The sequence below is a fragment of the Seriola lalandi genome, unplaced genomic scaffold (genome assembly GCF_002814215.2).
Source record: "Seriola lalandi dorsalis isolate HSWRI2012SDOR001 ecotype SW California unplaced genomic scaffold, Sedor1 jcf7180002054412, whole genome shotgun sequence".
Taxonomy (NCBI): Eukaryota; Metazoa; Chordata; class Actinopteri; order Carangiformes; family Carangidae; genus Seriola; species Seriola lalandi.
This window is the reverse complement of record NW_019524965.1, coordinates 170,171-191,555: the sequence shown is the minus strand read 5'-3', so window position 1 is coordinate 191,555 and position 21,385 is coordinate 170,171. Positions and strand designations below refer to the sequence as shown.

General features: G+C 40.4%; 1 protein-coding gene across 2 annotated transcripts in view; it reads left to right on the top strand.

The window, feature by feature from the left end:
* Positions 1–21,385, top strand: part of LOC111657776 (ras-related protein Rab-26-like) — a 51,039-nt gene that overhangs the window by 2,788 nt on the left and 26,866 nt on the right. For both annotated transcript variants that reach the window (XM_023410087.2, XM_023410086.2), the window contains 2 exons: positions 17,718–17,759; positions 20,234–20,300. In XM_023410087.2, coding sequence (XP_023265855.1) covers positions 17,718–17,759; positions 20,234–20,300 — 109 coding nt within the window. The remainder of the gene's footprint in view (positions 1–17,717; positions 17,760–20,233; positions 20,301–21,385) is intronic.

Here is a 21,385-nt window from a genome sequence, read left to right as displayed (position 1 = left end):
CCCCCCCCGGGCTGTAAGTACTAGTGGGATTTTTTCTTAAGCTCTTCAGTGTCTTTTTATTCTCCAGAGCTTTAAGTATTTCCTGTGTTAGAAGTTTCACAAGATAGGATATTGATTTCTTAAATTAGTTTGACATGCTTTAGTTTTTTTGGCTCCCTGGGTGATCACAGTGTCTCTCATGTGCCAGTTTTGTGGTTCCACATGGGCAGCAGGAAAAAAAAAACTATGTCCAACTTCTCTAATGATCACACTCACGTGTGTCTGTGGCAGGCAGGCAGGCATACAGACAGACAGACACACAGACAGGCGGTCACACAGGCGACCACTAAGGCAGGGAAAAGAGAAAGTTGCCTCCTTCCAGCTCTATAGTGACCTCAAGTGCAGGGTCAGCTCAGGCCTTATCTGTGCTGTTTCATCTGGTAGCCAGTTGTTTCCTCTTACTCATTGTCAGTTTGAAATAAGTTAAATCCCCTTACACTCACTGGCACATGTACATGCAAGAATACACAGACACACAAACACCATTGCACAGTAGTTAATGTATTTTTTCATGTATCTTATCAGATATATTTTACAATATACGCAGTATGATCTAATATGAGAGTCCTGCCGAAAACTCTGCTTTTGTGTTTTAAAAAGGTTTCAAAGTATCTTATTTTTTTTTTTAAATATAATTTATTCTCAAAACCTTGGGCCCACAGTACCCACAATGCAACTCATCCGCCAACAGTTCGGTCAGAGATTCAGGTGTGCTGAGCTCATAGCAGTTAATGTCGCTAGCCTCAAGCAGACATGAGGAGTGGGCTACAGAGGTCTGGCAAGCTCACATCTTTGTAGCTTCACACCTCCAGATTTTTTTTTTTTTTTTTCATTTTCAAACTTGTTGTTTTCAGATCCAACCAAGTCTTGTGTGACATCACTTGAGGCAATGTATCAGACTTTGCACATTTCCCTCTGGAGCCACAAAAGGCTTTACGCAACTTTTTTTTTCAGATACGCAGTAGCCCTTCCCAACACCTGTAGACAGACTCTGATGTGTAAAATCTGTGCAGTACTCTGTGGTTCTGTTGTATCCTGTGTTTAAGTCTTATTGGGTTTTTTTTTTGTTTTGTTTGACTTTCAGAAATCTCAGTAGTTTATGTTGATGAGTGTAGTCAAACTTAATCTACGGTGTTAACAGAGATGATGCGGCGTGCACGGATCCAGTCACTCACTGAAAGGATGTATTCTACTGCTCCTCCACCAATCTTTATTAGGACAATGCAAACTCTACATGCAAGTTTACCTTGACTTGTTTCTCCACACATCATGATAAATTTACTTATTTTTAAAAGCTTTTTAAAGTTCCAAAGTTGACACTATTACATAAAGCATAAGTGCAACATTAGATCCTTTATACCCATGAGAGACAAACTCGCATGAGCTGCCACTGTGTGTTTAACTAAAGTATCCAACCATTCTATAGCTGTGTGTGTGTGGGTTGGAAGAGTTTGTGGGTGGATGAGCGGTTGATTTATTTACTTATGTAACATCTCTTATAACAGAGTGTCTGTAGCTCTAACGTACATTTAGGCCTATCTAACCAAAGCAGAGACCTTCATCAGCTATCTCTGTCCGCTGCATTTGCTACTAATGGAGACGAAAGTACAAAACCCATAAAGTTTAGTGCTTAGTCGGCTCTTCTCTCATATTGACTTATTATTTAATTGCAGTGTGGCACAGAGCTGTGTGACATGAATAATTTCATTATCATCCTCAAGGCTCCCGTTCTCTCCTGCATGGTTTCTTGTTAAACGGTTCAGTTTTGGTACAAGTGAAATAGACCTCCCCAAATCCATGAAGATCCTTCTTTAGTCATACTGTAGATGATCTGTTAATTAGAAGAGTAAATGGCTCTTTTTTTTCCCATATTAATATTTCAATTTTTTATTTTACATTTTGCAATACAGTCTACACAAGGAACCAAATCACCACAATCACACTCTCACAAACAAATTTGATACAGTCAATGAATACATACATGTAAAGTTACCCTTTTTATGCAACTGCACAAATGGCATAAATAGTATGTTTGTTTGAGAAGTTGCGAGATCAGGCTTTTTTGAGTAGGAAAACATGAAGGTCCTTGGTGTTTGTCTTCCCATGGAAGATCCACAGAGACACAGATAGATGGGGAGTAATCGTTATTTTTAGGAAAGACAGTTTTGATCCCTTTTAGTTGGTGGGAAAGAAAGGCAATTTGCTTCGTACGGGGATTTGATCCGGTTCCCACTTCAAAGCTGCAGCGAGATGCTCTGTTTTCTTCCCCCTCTTGTTTATTGTAGTCTCATCTCATTTAAACCTCAGCATGTTCTCAGGATTACAGAGCTGCACTGGAGCCTTGTTAGGCTTAAAATACAGGGAGTCAGAACTATGATTGCATTTGAGTTATAAAAATCTCACTGTAAAGTGCGTTAAATTCACAGACAAAGACGGACAAGAATGTAATCATATTAATTCCATGTAGCTTGGTAGAATATATTTTTCATTGATTTTCATTTACAGATAATTACTGCCAAGCACTAATAGGAAACAGAACTGATTCTATACAGGTTTATGGTAAATCTACATAGGCTAAATCAGGTTAACTGGATATGATTTCATCTTGATCACTCTTTAGTGAAGCATACATTAAAGCGCTGCTTAATGTTCAATTAATGTGTGTTTCTTATCATAATAATATGTCTACTTCTCTGGCTCATTCATGCAAGAAAATGAAAATAGATGAAGCAGTGTTGTGTTTTTATTTAAGTGAGTTTACAGAAACTTTATTGCATAAGGTGTTGTTAAAACATGTAACTGAAATGAATAGTTTCAAAGCGATTTCACATCAGTCCCTCTGAAGCCAGAAAAGGCTTCATATATATCCTTGCAGCAGTGCAGCCTGGGAGCTGTGAGCAGACTTTGATGTGTAAAATCAGTGGAGTTCTTCTTTAAGGTCAATTCACATAGCAATACAACCTTTCTCATTTTATTAGATACCCTTTCTACCCTTTCAGGTTTTTCCCTTATACCAGGTATGGCTTAAGAAAATCAGAGAATACAGTGCAGTTGCATGATGCAGCATGTCCAGATCATCTGTTGCCATGGTAATACAGGTCCTAACTGATGGGCAGGTGACTGGGATTGACCGGAGAGCAGGGCTTGTCTTTGTGTGCGATTGTGTGGCTCATGAAGTCCTGAGCTTGCAAGACTGAGAGCGCTGGTTTTTTCTTCTTTGCTTCAATCAGGAGGTCATAAGCAGAAGGTAATAGGCATCAGCCAGGTGTAAATGACTCCTGCTGCTCAGACATGTTTTTTTTCTGCTTTCTGAGTGAAAAGGACCTCTGATGTGTTCTTCACCCTCTAGCTTGCTGTTTAATGTGTATTTGAAATACAGTTTTGCAACACGCATCTCACACAAATCTCATGACATTTTCTATTCTACTTTCTCCGTCTCTATTTGCACTTAAACGAACACATCTAATCACCTTGTGCCACGTGTAGGTCTTCATGCTCGAAGGGATACAGTTTCTCGCCATGTCTATGGAAACTCTAGTCTCTTTTATAAAATAAATCAGAAGTATCTCTGCAGGACTTTCTGAAGGGAAATCAGCATTTACCTGTTAAAAGACTCTAAGCTTGTCCTTTATATCCCGGCCAGGCTCTGCAGGGCACAGATTCATTTTTCAGATAAAAACTCAAACAGAATGAGACAAACTGCACAGTTACTCCTTTTTTCTTAGACTTACTTGCTTAATTTAATTGGACACATTAGCCATTAAACTCATCAAAATATGAGAAGCAATCTAAGTTAAAAGTGAATTAAACATTTATATCTATAAAAACCAATCAAAACATCAAAACTATTCCACAGTTGCCAAATAAAGAAAGACATACAGAGCACATATTCAAGCCTTGTGTTGCCACCAGACAGTAGTTAGACACAGTAATTTTACATTCATTACTTTTCCCATTAGTCTGAGACCAAGATGGAAGCTGTAATGCCCTTCTTTGCTGGGTCTAGGATAATTATTAAGAAGCATAGTGCTATTCAGTATTTTTTCTTCTGACCAAAACAATGCATTAGTCATTCTCTCAATACTTTCCAACTCCCCCACCCTGTCTGTGACCCATGCCCACTGATTCATACTGAATAAATACTAGGAAGAAATCCTTTATACTCTAAGTTGTTAAAAATTTCATTTTTTTAAAAGCGAATACGTTTTTGAAAACATCAAGGTATTGTAGTTCTTAGCAAACATTACTCACACGGGCATGAATATTGCTTTTGTTGTGGACTATTTTCAGCTGTGGATTAATACACATTTGGTACTCTAATGAGTATTTACAGCATCAGGATGTGTGAGTGAAACACAAAAATAAGGAAAATATGTAGAATAATTGATTATATGTATATTATATATAGTAATTGTTAATGAAGATGTCACCCAGTGTGGCTCATTTATATGTCCTTGATAGTTTTTGGACTTGAATGAAGATCTATGGCTCAGAGAAATAAGCTATGTCAGGCTTTGGATACACAAGCAGTACTTGGTGGGATCTGCTGGTTTTGGACTTTTGATGGCATTTTTTTGGCAGAAACAAAATATCGCCACACTTGTCCTTTTTATGGAATATATGTGCTGTAGGCCCTATGTGTGTGCTATACTTTACTATAGACAGCTTTGTCACGTCTACACCTTCCACAGGTGGGCAAACAACACAGTAATCTCCATGGTGGGAGCTGTCCTTGGTGCTGAACATGTCCTCCAGACTGGGGTTCCACAAAATGTGTGTATAGTGTATGAGGCTACCAAGTCTACCTATCTGTAACCAAACTCTTATAATATTTGACATGACATCCAGTCTGTCTCAGTCTGCTGCAATTGCACACTGATGTCCCTGTATCAGTTTCCCATACTGTAATTGTTCCCATCCATCATACTTTAAATTTGCTTCATTTTTCTTTCCCCTGGCATGCTCTTTTGCATTTGGCATATTCTCACTAAAAATAATGTGTGTTGTATTGTTTATTCTTTTAAATGTTGTAGCCTGAGGGCAAACCATTTTTCTCGCTTTCAACTAAACCCCACAGTTAGACATACCTGCAGGGAAGTCAGTGAATTTATCTCTAGCTACAAACATGATGAGTCCCCCGAATGTTACTCACTAAAAGACAATACTGTCAGCTTGAGGAAGGATTCTGCCTCCATCACTGCAATCAAAATGTCTTAAAGCTCAAAAAACTAATTCCATGAGAGTCAAAAAGAGAACCATTATCAGGGAAAGAAAGAAGGGGAAGAAGTCATTTCAGGGAGAAGGAGGAAAGCAAAGATGCTCAGAGGGGAGCCAATTAACAGTTTTACTCCAACAACCTTCCTCTCCCTTCCAACATGGTGAAAAAACAACCTTTCCTCATCTTTTCCTCCTCACAATCTACCTCACCTCATGACACCAGAGAGAAGTAATCCTTCAGTCTCCATGGATGACGTAAATGCAGTGGTGGGGAGAAGGGCAGCACTTCTCACCTCTGCTGAGAGACACGGGAGCTGCACCCAGCTGTCAGTTATGTCTACTGCGCCCAGAGTGACAGACCTCTTATGCAACCACCTCCCTGCACCCTAAAACAACGTTGCTCGTTAGACTTAGTGCCTGTGAGGGTGAAACATCAAACTTTTTAGTCTCAAGGCATGACAGTGTCAGTCTGTTGGTTGGTCGATCCACCACTGTGATCCAGACTCAAATATCTCAACAACTGCTGGATGGACTCTGGTGGTGCCTTGACCTTTCTTCTAGTGCCTCCAGTACACCAAAGTTTTCACTTGTAAAATATTTCAGCATTTACATGATGTTTTGGGCACAAAATTTGGAACAGACATTCAGGTTCCCAGAGGGTGTATCCTGAGGACTTTGTTGATTCCCCTGATTTTTCCTCTACCGTCACCATGAGGTTGACATTGTTTTTTTTTAGTCAAACGTTGTGACACCCTCTCTGAGATGCATGACAAGCCTTGACCTCAGGGACAGTTCCTCCCCTGCTTCCGCCTGATTTGTGACTGAAGTAACTTAACGCATATTAACATGTGATGTGCAGCACAATGTTTAAAATTTCCCAATGAGGTAATCACAAACAATTAGTCTCCTGAGGATATAGAAATATTATTATTATTATATGTTACGTTCTGGGAATGAAGTCAGTTCCCACGGGCCAACTTGCAGCACAGAGGAGATGAATCATCACAGCACTGTCTCCCTTCTCCAATGATTTACTTAGTGTACTCTGTCTAGGAGTGGTCCATAAAATGCCCCCGACAGGTTTAAGAGACATGGATCACACCTGGCATACTAATTCATATCACCCTGTTTGTAGTGTGTATTTTACACAAGACCTTTATCTTAATGATTAACCTTTGCGGTGCTACATCAGGGAAGGCGTTGTTGTGAGATACAGCTACAATGGATGGACTTGCGTTTATCACTGAGTAATAGGTGACAGGAGAGAACCTGAAAACCTGCAACTGTGCTTCGTATATCAGTTTCAGGCTGGGTTGAGGTGTGTTATTTTTCACAATGCTTGGATTGCCATTGAGTTTAGCACAGACATTTAAGATCCTCAGAGGAGGAATCCTAGTAACTTTGGTGATCCCTGGCTTTTCCAAAATGGTATTTGAACATGTACTTTCAAATTAATAAAATCCATGTAAGAATGCTAATTTGCCAATATTAGCATGCCGACATGCTAAAGTCAGACAGTGAATATGGTAAACATTATACTGCACCTCTTGAAGCCGAACTGCGCCTCAGAGATGGTGTTTTGTTTTTTTCTTAATATCTAATAATGAAATGGTTAATACCTTGATTAAAACCAAAATAATGAAGGGAGATAGACCAAATGAAGAGAAGAATAAAAGTACAGAAAGCCACTGAATATAGAATAATTTCAGTAAGATTTAGTACAAAATAATCTGAAATGTCCATTTATTCTTATCCTTCTCATTTGTCTAGACTTGCTCTGTAAGACCCTCCTTCACCAGGAAGGTCACCCTTCATGTTTCCATTTACACCATTGACACTCTGACCCATGTGTGTCACAAGTCGGGCCAGAGGTTTCACACCTCGTTGATGAAGTTGGGCTATGAGTAAAATCAAGTTTGAATTTTAAAGCACAGAAGAAGCGAGTTTCACACATAGGAGACAGTCCCATTGATTCCGATTTCACTTCCCTCTGATGTTATTTTTGGGCGTACTTAGTATGTATGTGGGGGTGGGGGCTATGAATCAGGCAACAGCAAAAATTTCACTCAACCTTTGAGGCGTCTGATTTTAAGATAACTTGAAGGGGGGATGCATGTCGGCACTCAGCTCCTGCATTGGAGAATTTTGCAGCTATTAGTTTGAAAGATGGATTAAAAATAAATGTACAGATGTTGGACCTTCACCCTCTGTCACCCTGGGGTAACACAACATGGGAAATATGCTCACTCTCATCCTAATTAACCAGGTTCAAAGCCAAATAATGCTGATCAGAGGATTTGCTTTTACAACCAAGAAGGGATCTGCTCTGACTGCACTTATTTAGTGTTTTGTATAATAATGAGAAACAAATCTCCATTTCTTTTTCTACATTATATCAGTTACAGAAACATTATAATTGCATATGTGTCTAATACCTGCCCAATCAATCAGATGTAAATCTTTTATTCTAAAAACCACAGTCGGAGACCATTACAAGCTTACAACAATAACACATCTGCTGCATGTCTTTGAAAATATAATGAGGAGAGGAAAGGGTTCAGAATATCCCTGCATATTTCAGGCTATGATGATGAACCCAGTCACGTTAAAGGAAAGTAACAGGCTTTTTCTATGTATCGCATTTACTTGGATCCTTTGCCACAGTGGAGACAGGCAATAGACTCCCTTGTCTAATGATATTGGAGTCTCTGTGAATTTTGCATTTGGTCCAACAGTGGCTCTGCAGTTATTAGACTCTAGTAATTCAACCTACAGTATTTATAGCCCAACCGATATATAAGCAGGGCTGCTATTAATGCCAGATTTTAGCTCATCACAGCTAGATAATAGGACTGCAACTACTATTTTCATAATCAGTTAATTGCCTTGTCTATAAAATGAAAAACCTCCATCACATTCTCTCAGAGTCCTATGTTGTTGTTGTTGTTTATCGTTAAAAGTTATAGTTATATAGTTAAAGACGGCAGTCATAAAATTTCCTGCTCTGCACATATCTTTGTCACGACTCTTTAATAACCAAGTTTAAAGGAGCCCAGTAAAAAAATTTTATGTAATGTGTTTTATATCTACTGTATGGATAAAATAGGTCAATATTGATCAATATCAATATTGGTATCAACCTCAAAAATCCAGGGTTGGCATGGCTTTAATACCCAGTTCACATTTTCCTTTTTACACAATTTCCTTCAGAAAACCTACAAAAGAAGTGATGCATTCAATGTTCCAAAAGGCAACAAACAACCATGTTCGCTGCCATGTCTCCATATTGCTCGGAGATTGCTGATGTCCTTTGTCATACCACCGGAAATTGAAGCCGTAAATATTGACTTCCTTCCTGACCTATGACCCCCATAATGCCGAGCCAATCATCCTACCTAGGACCTGTAATTCATCATGAAGGTTGTATTTTATTGGGTCTGGTCAACCTCCAGTAAACAGTGCTTCACGGTTGCACTGGAGGACTGTGCCCTCATCATATGGTCAATAGCACTGATAACAGCTTAGTAGGTAAATGACCTGAAAACGTGTTGGCTAGTCAATTCATGGATCTCAGCTGAGCCCACAGTGGGACAAGGAAGAGGAAGAGACGTTATTTCTTCTTTTTGAACATCTTGTTTGTGTTAAATCATGAAGTGACATACCGGTGTGGTTTCCATTCAGTGACACATTCAGTGGTGATAAATACACACACACATGCACATACAGTATACAGTATACAATCTCACACTGATAACAATGCTCAACAGATGTGACAACTGTTTATGGACCAGGGGAGATATGGGTCCGCAGCTCTTGTTACAGTATGTGTCTATTTCCTGCTGGTAACTGAACTGACGTGTTCATGTGTGGAATAGAGCTGCAATGAGTCAGTTAATCAATGATGATGATAAAGAGAAGATCTGTAACTATTTTCATTCACTGTGTAGTAATTTTTTCAAGGAAAATGACAAAAAACTGATTGTTCCAGGTTCACAAATTACATAATAGTGAATTGCAGTGGTGGAAAGTACATTTACTCAAGTATGGTACTTAAATAGCTTTGCTTTACTTAAGTATTTTCATTTCATACTAGTTAAAACTCAGACGTACTTTTTAAACACCTACCACATAGTTATTAGTTACTTTGTTGATTACGATTTTACACTAAAACATGACGATTAGTTCATAGAAAATATTATAAATTGTTAGAGTAAACTATCCAACAGTATAAAATGGTTATAATTGGCTCAGCTCTGACCAGCTACAACATTAGAATGACCTAATCCAAGATTATAATATATAGTAATATAACACTGGCAGAGGTGAATTTTGCATATTAAGAACTTTTACTTTTATGATCTCTGCCACTCTTTTCTGATTTACCATAGACCAGATGATTAATCAATTCATCAAGAATGAATTAATAAAAGTAATTGTTAGTTGCAGCCCTGTTGTGGAACTCACCAAATATGACTCTCACACACACACACACACACACACACACACACACACACACACACACACACACACACACACACACACAGTATGCACATACATACACAGACACCCTCATACAGGCTGAACCATCATCCTATCCAACATTGACTCATGATCAAGTCCATCCTCAGCGAAGGCACTCTGAAATAAATTAAATGAGGACAAGCGTAATATGAATCATTTTCCGTTTACTTTCATCTTTGACTGGAAAAGATTCAACATGTATGTATGTGTGTGTGTGTGTGTGTGTGTGTGTGTGTGTGTGTGTGTGTATATGTATGTGTGTATTTGTGTGTGTTAGTGTATACATTATACACCCACAAACACTCAATGTAGATTGCTTTTGACTTCTGTTTCAAGTGCACAAACATCATAGCTGAGACTTTTTAGAACACATTATCATAAATACACTGCATTTTGAAGGGTCTGTGTAATGGTTGAAAATCTTTGTTCAGAGGAACATGAGGTCATCCTCTTCAGACAGCATGTTTCTGAGAGCCTGACTCATGCAACAAGTGGATATTAGTCATCACGCAATTACCGCCACTCAGTTGGAGACAAAAAGTAGATGCACTTTGGTACGAGTGGATTTACATACTTACTTACTTATTTGCTTTTTCCTATTTTGCCGCCCAGTGGGTGATTTTCATCTTGTGCAAAAACACAGTAGTGCAGCTTTTTTAAATTCAATTCAATGCAATTCAATTTTGTTTACATATCTCACATGTAAGACGCTTGGGATAAAAACTTCTACCAAATGAGTACATGTAAATGTATAGCAGCAAATCATAAGATACATCATCTCAAAGCTCTTTAGAGAGTAAGGTCACGACCTTACAATATTATAGAAAGAAATCCGACAGTTCCTATCATGACCAAGCACTTGGCAACAATTGAGAGGGAAAACTCCCATTTAACAGTGAAGAAACCCCCAACAGATCTGGACTCAGGGTTGAATTGACATTGTAGATCAGCAGGAGTCAGGCTGATGACAGACGCAACGTGGTCAAGCTTGTTGATTTGACAAGTTGAAGGACGCTCCTGGAGTTGTGTGTTTTGAGTCCCTCCCACCAGTCCCATCCAGTGATCCAGCACTTTGTTTCCGTTGCAGAGGGTTTAGGGCTGATATTTTAGGGGCTTAAAGAACTGAACCTCTTAAATTCAGTAAATAATTCATGTTAACTCATGATGTAAACACTGCATGATAACTTCAAAACTAATACAGGAGTAAGGCTGCATCAGAACATCTGACCCTTAGCACTGAGCACCCTCACTGAACAGCAGAAAAAAGTGATTTCACTTTATTTAAATTGCAATATACAAGATCAGGAAATCAAGCTAGTGCTTCTTCACCTGCAAGTCGGCCATAATGACGTCTTCCAGAAACTAATACCAGCTTGAAGCCTAGTAGAACAGAAGTGTGTTCATTGATTGACAGCTGTTCATTGAGTCCCTTTGACAGCACCTCGTTACATCCATGTTTTGGAGCATATTTCAATTAAAGATATTAGATTTTTTTTTTTTTTTAAAGTTACATACTGCAGCTTTAAGTATTTAAATTTGCTTTTAAGAAGGATTTGAAAAATTAAAACCCACAGAAAAATCATGCTATGGGTCTGGAAGTGTCTGTTATGCTCATTCTAGAGAGCAAGTAATGAAAGGAGATGGAAAATGCGACAGCAGGGAGACAGGCAGGTCTGGCATGTGAGATGATGATGATGATGATGATAACGGACCCACTCACAAAAATCAAGCTGCTGCTCTGTCATTGTGGAAGTCACTGACAGTCCATCTCCTCAATCATAATGGTCTTTATTCATCTGTCTTTCACTTGTTTCCAGCTTCTATATGTTTTTTGTGAGTGGAAGGATGGCTGACTGATTTCTCCATTATCCACTCTCCTGCCTGCCAGCCTGTCTGACCGCCTGCCTTCTCTGAGTGGGTGCAATTAAAGTGCCAGGCGTCATCATGCCAGCAAGTGGCAGTAATGTTTTTTTTCTGCTTGAACAATGAATTGAATTAAGATGAAATAGGAGCTACAATGAGCGAGTTGGACACACAAAACAGCAGAAACTCAATACATGTGCTGTATGAAGATGTGAACTGAGCCATTTTACTTGTGTCTGATTGTCCTGTTGTGTGTAGTTCTATAATTAGGGGTGTGGTGATATACAAGCACTGGCCCTTACTGAATTAAAAGTTTTCAAGCATTCAGCTACGCTTGAATGCCATGTTTGTGTATGTGCGCACATGTGAACTTGTGTAGGAGTGTGCAGTGTGCAAGCACTGGGTGGGGGTTAACTTCTGCCTAGGGAGATGTTTGTAATTAATGAAAAGCAGCTTTGCCACCTGCTGCCCTAATGTCACAGGGATCTAGAGAGGCGAGCCCCGAGGAGCATTATGAATATTTAACCATGAGGGAAGTGATTGTTGGAATATGGGGGCATTGCAAGATGAAGCTGATGAGAGGTAGAGATGGCAAAGAGACATAAAGTAAGGGGAGATGGACATTGTTCTTCAAAAAGATACATGAGAAGGATTACAGGTGGATGGAACGGATATCCGTTTTTATTTTAAAATATTATATTAGAGACTAAGCCTAACCTGAAGGTAGTTGATCTTATGAAGCAGACAATGGGTGGTATTTCTAATTTTCTGCACTGACTTTACTTTTATGTCGAAGTCGTTTATTTTAAAATCATCTCACAAACTTATTTCAAACTCTTTTACTGTATAAATGTAATTTACCCATTTTCACATGCAGTTTAATGCAGATTTGTTCCTTTTGTCTAACTGTACCCTCTTGCGCATCCAAGAGACAAACAAAACGGGCACCCACTCAAAAAGCTGTTGTATAGCACTACTAGTGGTCAAGAAATACACTGGGTGCCTTTAACAGTCGGTACAGGCGTAACACTCAGTTCTCCAGATGTAATCAACATGCGGGGACATCAGAGTGGATAGGGATGGATTCCCTTGCTGTCTGGCCAGATCTGACCTAACAGATGACGTATAGGCGAACCTTAGTGGCCTGACGGAAAGGTGACCAATGTAATCTTGTGATCTGTTTTTTGTTTTGTTTTAGTTTTTTTCCTTGAATGTGCAGGTCTTCATTGTTTCGTGTTAGTTTTGTGATTTGTCGTTTTGAGAAAGTGGTTTCTCATTTCAGAAAATGTGTCTCAACAGTTGAGAAAAACTAATAAATCTGAGCAGCATATGTGTTGGCAGATATTCATTGTAGAAGTCTGTGATGACACTGGACCGAAATAAATAAAAGGGTTTCTTGGAGAAAAATGAGAGGGAGGGCAGAGGGGAGATTGACATTTTCAATTTGGCCACGCTTGTAGTGGCTGTGTTAGCATGCACTGCAGGTGTGTGCGTGTGTGTGCTTTCTTGACAGTGTAAAACAAACTGTACAGTGTGTGTGTTTGTATCTTCATGTCTAAATGGCAGAGGAGGAAAGCTGAAGAAAAGAATGTCATAAAAATCGAAGGACAGGCAAGAGATGTTGGAGTTCCGGCCAACAGCTTGCCCCACAGCCTGCTCTGTCCTGTGAATCAGCCACATTATTCACCACCAAACATGGTCACAACAAACACAACCATACACTGTTGTGTTGCCATTTTGATTTGTATCAGGCCAGCATGTGAAAAGATCCTGGGGAAGAGCTTCAGAGAGGTCAAGGCTTAGTCTCACAGTATTCCGCTGAATAATGGATCTGTGATACGGCATCAGAAAATGCTGTGTGTGTGTGTGTGTGTGTGTGTGTGTGTGTGTGTGTGTGTGTGTGTGTGTGTGTGTGTGTGTGTACTGCCAAAAGGCATGTTTGGATCCCAGCAAGTGTCTGCGTTGGTGTGAACGTGTTGCTACAGGTTACAGGTAAAAGATCAAATACAAAGCAGTGGCTTTTTCCAAGAAGGAGCTTTAATCTGAAACATGGACTGATGTAAAAAAAAAAAAAAGTGCACAGTTATCCAGGTAAATCAGTAAACCTGATTCTTAGAGCAGACTCCTGGATGTCAAATATTAAGGCTTTACACTCTGTGGAGTGCCATTCAGCTAAGTGAGGCACAGAAAAAGTGATGCCACAAAGTACACGGTACAAGGTATTGTATCTGGATTGTGTTCTTGCATAACGTACGTATTAGGCAATGCTTTGCAGTGCCAGATGATGTTGCAATTTTATTTGATCTTATTTTCTGGGTTTGTTTTGTTCTGTGTTCTTCTGCAGCAGCTCTCCTGCTCTACCAGTGCTGTGGTCTCATAGAAATGAATCATCCAACCTGCATTTTTTGCAGCGGTGCAGTTGTTGGGGCCCTAAAGCCTAGTGCTCTTTCAATTAGTCTGTATCTAACTTCACCCGAGTCACCCAAGCGAGGGAGCCCATTAACAGGAAGGCTCCTGAAATTACCAGCTGAAATCATGGTAACCACATGAGCTATGGCCGCTCTGCTTCATGTGCAGGGTCAGCAAGTATAGCCAGTCAATGAATGAATCCCATAGTGCCTATAGGTTGCATTATCTGTGGGTCTGGTGTAATGTGATTTATTGGGCTATCGCTGTCACCAGGAGAATATCCAGCGCATCTTAATTGAAACTATTTGTAAAAGAGTGTCTTGTGGTTGGGAAATGCTGACAAGGCTGTATCCAGGATGGAGGAGAGGAGACGAGACTAAACGAGAGGAGAGGAGAGAGGTCTGAAGTTAACAACCATGGAATATCTGTAATCAGCCTCTTAAATAACATAGGTGGGGGTGTCTGCTGCATATATGCCACATTAGAAAGGTTCCACTTCACACAGTGTCCGACCACGACAACAGTATCTTAAAAATTACATTAAAACAATAATAGGCGTCACTCAGCCATACACGTCATGAATGCAGGCTGTAAGCTACTGGCATTAAACCCATAGCAGTAAGTGCAACTAGAACACGTCCACTTGATACTAAGGTGCACCAGTTGCAGGTTACTAAATTTGCATAAGATTGTTTGGACCTGAGATTGAATTGTGTGTAAGATAGACAGAGAGGAAGGGAAGGAGGGGAGAAAGAGGAGTAATTTTTAATTGATATGGAGTGGGCGATCTGTCATCATAATCATCACCCAGCCTCTTTGAAGAGCAGCTGATAAAACATGTGCCACTCTGTAGCGCACAGGGAGGGTGAAGGGGCTGAATGTTTTTTAGTACAGTGTGTGAGCGTGCGCGCATACTTCTTTGTCAGCATGACTTAGGAAACTTGACAGCCGGGAGTCGGGTTGACTGCAGAGTAGCGCGCCCTGCCTCTCCGTATACCCCTGCCCTCGTTTACGTCGTTTATTTCCCCCACTGCTTTGATTTCTGACATGTGCCGAGGCCTTCGGAGCTAAAGGAGAGACATTGAGGAACAACATCATACAGCCTCTTTCTAATTACTAACGCCGCGAGTTCGTGTCATACACGTCCTTTTCGTGGCCATCACGCTTCTGTTCTTTGCCTCACGCCTCTGCCATGAATGTTTTATTGACTCACACTTCACGGGCCCCTCTGAAAGCTCCTCATACATTTGTAATTTATGATCCATGAGAAGTGATGTTTGAGTCACTCTGTACCGACTGTTCCTTCTCACTCATGTACCTTCGGGGGTTGGGGGTGGGGGGGGCAGGCAGGCAGGGTATTAAATGGTTAACATTCAGTGTCTGGCTGGTAAGTAGAGCAGTTTGTATTTGAAGATGTTTTCTGTTTGGAGGGTGTTTGCTGCACCTCAGGGATTGAAATTGACCTGAAAGTGGTGCAAGCTTCTCAGCCTCTGCTCTGTAAATTGTAAGCAAATTGCGACTACACAGAGAAGAGCTGTGTCGGCTTGAAAAAGGTTGAAGCTTAAGAAAGTTTTTGTGTGTGATTGACAGTCTTTAATCTACAGTACCTTGATTCCCCCTGTCTTCCACAGTAGACTCACGTGTATAAGCTGCTGAGTTACATTTTATCCTGCTCAGTCCACGCTCCCCGAGCTTATTAAAGCTGAGTTGTTGTGTCCTGTTCCGGCTGATTTCAAGTGTTTCCTCCTTAACAAATCCAACATAATAATCGGCGTAATCAAGCCTGGCTAACCACCCAAAATCCTCACCAGGATGCAATCATGAGCCTCTTTTTCTGGGTCACTAAATATTTATGAAGCCTACAGGCACATTGTGGGTTGTTTTTAGTGACAGCAACAACATGGAGGAAGTCTGTTGAGACTCTGATTCCTATCAGAGCACACTACAAACTACAAAGCACATTACAAACTAGCTCGCAGCTCGACTTGCCCGTGAATATGTATGAGATCCCTCCTTTGTGACTCACAAAGAGGTAAATCAACACGTCAACGAAGGCCGTATCTATTTCTAAGAGCTCTGATGAGAGATTAGCATTTTGTCGGAGTTGAATATCCTCTGGTTCTCCTCGGGGCTCTCAGCATTAGAAGGTCAGCAGTGGTTTTCAGGAGCATCTCAGAGGAGACCATGTTAAGGTGAGGTTTTGAGCGTTGCTGTGGCACCAGGTGAAGTAATCCACGCTGTTCTATGGGAAGGCCTGTATGTGGGTCACTGAAGAACATCATGACCTGCTCTTTTGTGCAGCAGTCACTGGCTCATAGAAAATGGCAATGCATGTGGTGAAAGATGTTTTGATGTCGATGTCCAAGAAGGATATGGAAAGCTGCCGTTCTACACCAGTGGGGGACCCTCAGGGCCTTCTAGGCAGAATTTTAGCCTTTTACAGTTACTGTCCTAAAACCATGAAAATATAGTTATCCCATCAGATTTTTCTAATTTGTTGTCTCCAGGTGGAGAAAAGGTTAGCTGACTCTCTCATTGGTTAGGAATGCATAACCAGGACAGAAGGCCTGAAGGCCCCATAGCCGCATGTGTTTGTTTAGAAAGTGGCAGGTGAATTAAACAATCACATTTTGATTTATAATGGGTGGAACTCAAGGCTCAAGGGGTTTACCTTTTTTCTGTCCAGGGGGTTTGAGCTGGCAGATCAGCTGCTTCAGACAGCAGTCACAGCACAGCTGACAAAGTGACAGGACAAAAACAAGGATACCCAAAGGCCCCCCAGCCTGGACTTGAGGTCTTGATCAAGCAAAGACACTAGTCATTTTCTGATTTGTGCTTCTCAGCAGTGAATATTTGCTTCTTTTCTTTGCTATATATGATTAAAAAAAACCCTCTTTGGGTTGGCAAAACAGATTGTTAAGACGCCACTTTGGGATCAGGGAAATATAATGAACATTTTTCATTATTTTCTGACTAAACAAAATGATGAATCAGTTAATCGAGAAAAAAGATGCAGATTAATTGACAATGAAAAAAATCATTAGCTGCTGTTCTAAATCTCTCCACAAAGAGGGGAACCATTAAAAAGTGTAGTGTAGATCAATAAGATGTACTGCTCTCGTGGGAAGATGACTGATGTCGATCAATGACGTGAATGGCTCCACTCTGCAGGTCGACATATTTTTAACTTAAACCAAATCCTGTCATCATTTAGACTGAAGTTAATTTGACGACAGGTTGTTGAACCTTTGTGAACTCAGCTCTCAAGACAGAGTCAACCTCTGACCTGGGAAACTGCACATCCATTTAGCTGAGCTTCACTCTGCTGTGTGGTGGAGCAGATCGAAGCTGAGATCAGAGGAATGTCTCCCTCGAAATGAAGAGACGGCGGGAGGTGAGGAGAGCAGAGTGGGTTAATCCCCTGGAGGGAAGAGGCGAGGCTTCATCAAAAGGGGCCAAAGTGAGGTGGAGACATGCAATATTGATAGAGAGAGGGGAGAAGAGTGTGGCGGGAAGATGAGAGGAAGAGACAGTTCAGATAGGTGTCTGACCACAAACACACACAGAGAGACACACACACTAACCCTTCCACACACTGAAAACGTTGTTGCTAGTTGGAAAAATGAATTTCAGCACCGTCTCTTGTTAAGTTTTGCTCTCATTTCCAGAATAAAGTCCTGAACATCGATGGAGTCAAGGTGAAGCTCCAGGTAAGAGCTTTAATTTATCATGACAGTCATACAAAAACAGATATCTTCAATAGATATCAAAAGAAAGGTGCCAACCAAATAAGAATGAGGGTCTTCCCTCTGTCGCATTGTGGCCGCCTGTCAGATCCTGTTTCCAAGCTCCCCTGTCTTCCAAGTTCTCTGAGACAAAAAACATTTTCACGGTGACCCAAAACACATACACAAGTAAAAGCACAAACATTAAGGGGAAACACTTATTATTATATATTGAAAATAAAAGGGAAATGTAATATTTTCCACACTGCCTCTGTTCATTTTTGTTTATATTCATGTATATATTTATTTTCATTTAAAATGTGGTGATACATCTGTACATATAAGAACCACAGAGGCAGCGCTGTTGTTGAAGTGTTCAATAAAACATGTATGTATCATGTATTAAGCTTTACCTTCAGACAAACTTTCAGCAATAAATATTACACTTCAACTCTGAGATTGCATTTCTCTTTTAAAAAGAATTATTAATTATTAATTAAATAACATATTTCAAATAATACAGACAACAGAGCTAGGCGGTAAATTACCAAATGCATTGCAGAGATAAGACGGCCACACACTGACTACCCAGTCACCTCAGGAACCAAACTGTGAGCCGCTGAGATGGCCCCCGGGCTCACACGGCGGGCGAGTCCTCACCACTTCAAAAATGTTGGAGCAAATTTCCAAACAGACATGTTGTTTCCCTTTATGTCTTTGCTTTCTCTTTTGTACATACTATACTTTGTCCCAAGGGGCCACTGGTTGGTGCCTGTTTTTTTTTTTTTTTTTTTACTAATCGCACATAATTAAGTAAAGCCCTGTCTGTGGCCTTATTTTGTGAGGACAGTCAATGATCTGGAGACAAAAAGCCGCTGAAAGATAATTAGGTTTTATCCATCTCCATGAATACTTTCCATTAGGCTTTGAGTTTTCTTCCCTTCTCCACACCTCATTCACTTTTTTTTTTTTTTTTTTTTTTAAGAACTGGCACCCATACTGAGAACAACTCAGCATTGTTGTATGTTTCATATTGCTGTCAAACACTGCAAGTAATTATGTGAATCATCCCTAATGATCTTAATTAGGGGTTGACGGAGGCTGGTGGAGTGGGCCTTTGCTCTGTGATGTATTCATTTGGGGTTAATTGGCTTAAAGTCAGTTTGCAGAGCAGCCTGTAGCCTACAAACACAGAGAGAGAGTTCATTTTTCCTCCTGTAATTGCCATTCTTCATTACTGCCACTTGGATCCTGGGGGGACGCTTGCCCCAGGGGGAAATCAGGAGGCAGAGCCAGCATCAGAGCTGACAAGTCTCGGAGAGCAGAGGAAGAGAGAGGAAAGTGGTTAGGCATGCAAAGGGAATGGTAATGCCTGTATCCAAACAGGTGACAGGCTAGAAAAAAAATAAAATAAAGGTAATGTTGTTCATGCAAAAACTAAGTGACTCAGCTTGTGCAGGTCTGCTTTAGGTCTAGGAGAAAATGTGATTGCTATTGGAGCCAAATTGCGATGAGAAACAGTTTTGGCTGCTGGGGAAAAAAGAGGCACTTAATTAGCCCAATTCCACTGCTGTTGGACAATGAGAGGAATGGCATCGACCACAGCTGATTTTCATTCATGATCCAGACTGAGCTAAAAATGAGAAAGGACAAATACAAACTCATCAATTATGGCTTAAGCATCAGTTAATCAGAACTTAATGGCTTTTTTTGTTTTTTTTAACCATGCTATAAATATGCAATATGAGCTGTGACCTTAAAGCTCTAGTAATCCATATTTGTATGTTAACAATAGATCAAATTACAACGTGTAATGTGAAAGGAGAGAACCCACAGAGAATTATTAACTGTGGTTCACCACAGCTCTACAGACCATTTTAGCAACTTTCGGCTCATTATTTTAGTTTTACAGTCTGCGACTTTGATTCACTATCTTCAACTGTGTTTTGCCGTTTTCAGCAAAAAAAACAAAAAAAAAACAGTACTGATAAACTCACTTCATGCTCCACGGTCAGCACAAAACAGCAGACAGACACAGTTAGCGCCTAGCTGATGAACACAGTGGAGCTTTTAGCAGCTAAAGGGTCGGACCTTTCCATCAGGATTCAGTCGAGACTAAAGGAGAGTTGTAAGTAGAATAAGTGCCATAATAGCCATAATAACCTGACGGTGATAATATACTGTAGCTTGCTGCGCTGCCCCCAAGTGACCAAGTAAATCAATTAATGCACTTTAAGCACAGCATAGTTTTCAGGGCTGAATTCAAATAGTCCTGTCACCTATTTTGTTTTCCATTTTCCAGACTTATCCTATCCTATATCCTTACCTATCACAGGAGTAAATTGAATGGATGGTTTGACAATGAGCTTCAGCAAACTGACAGAGCAAGCAGAATACTTATTAGAAAGATAGAATCGTCTCTCTTGTCAGTGATTACCTTCCTCTCTCATTCTCTGCAGATCTGGGACACAGCTGGACAGGAGCGGTTCCGCAGTGTCACTCATGCCTACTACCGTGACGCCCATGGTGAGACCCTTGCACATACACACACACACACACACACACACACACACACACACACTAGAATACACTTTTGTGATAGTTGTAATGCAGATTCAGCTTTTTCTTAGCTAAAAAGTTATTGTTTTTAGTTCACACTTCAAGCATTCGACATGCAACCAGATGATGTTGTTTTTGTGTGTGTGTGTGTGTGTGTGTGTGTGTGTGTATTCAGCCAATCCATCATTTACAATGTGCATATTACATCAGTGTTTGAGTAGAGTGTGTACCTTGTGTTCTTTTTGTGTGCATAAAGGTACGGTGAAAATCTGTTTTAGGGAAGTTTGTTTGGACCCATTGCTTTGCCGTGAAAATAAAGTTTTATTCCAGTTATAATTCACAGCCGTGTTAGTGTTGAGGTGCAGATGAGATTGTTTTTCTTCCACTGTGCAGTATTATCAAGCGCTGAGGTTTTTATGACTCTTCTCCTGAGATGGAAGGACAACACGTTCGGGATTCAAGGCACCCTTTGATGATCTGTAATCAGTCATCACCGATGGGTTCGTGTTTGCGTATGAGCCTGCCTGTGTGCATACCTGCTTTTTATTCATCATGATATCCTTATTAGCCACGCAAGTTCGCAAGTGGTAACACTCCATCGGTTTCTTACAAAGCTGATAATCGAGGCAGAAGTGCTTTTTGGAAATGAATCAAATGCACATAAGATGGTGTGTAAGGGCCCAAAACCTTGAGCAGTAAAAAAGCATATTATGATCTGGTAACTCAGCTTTTATCTTTGTTTTTCCACCATCCAGGTGAGTTTGTGTGTGAGAAAGCCAAGTATTACACATATACAGCGTCAAGGACGGTGAAGCTATTATACAGGACCAGGTGCACTACAGAGTGTACATGCAGTTTTCTCATGATAGTATCATGTTCCCATATCACACACACACACTTCACTGCTTTATATGAATTGCTTTTTGTACCCGACAGAGCAGTACAGCTTTTCTCTGAAGGGGGGAAAATGGTGGCTCTGGTTTGTCTTTGGCACTTGATATTCAGACGATGTTGCAGTGTGTATTTGTCATTTTGCCACCGCCAGCCCCCCC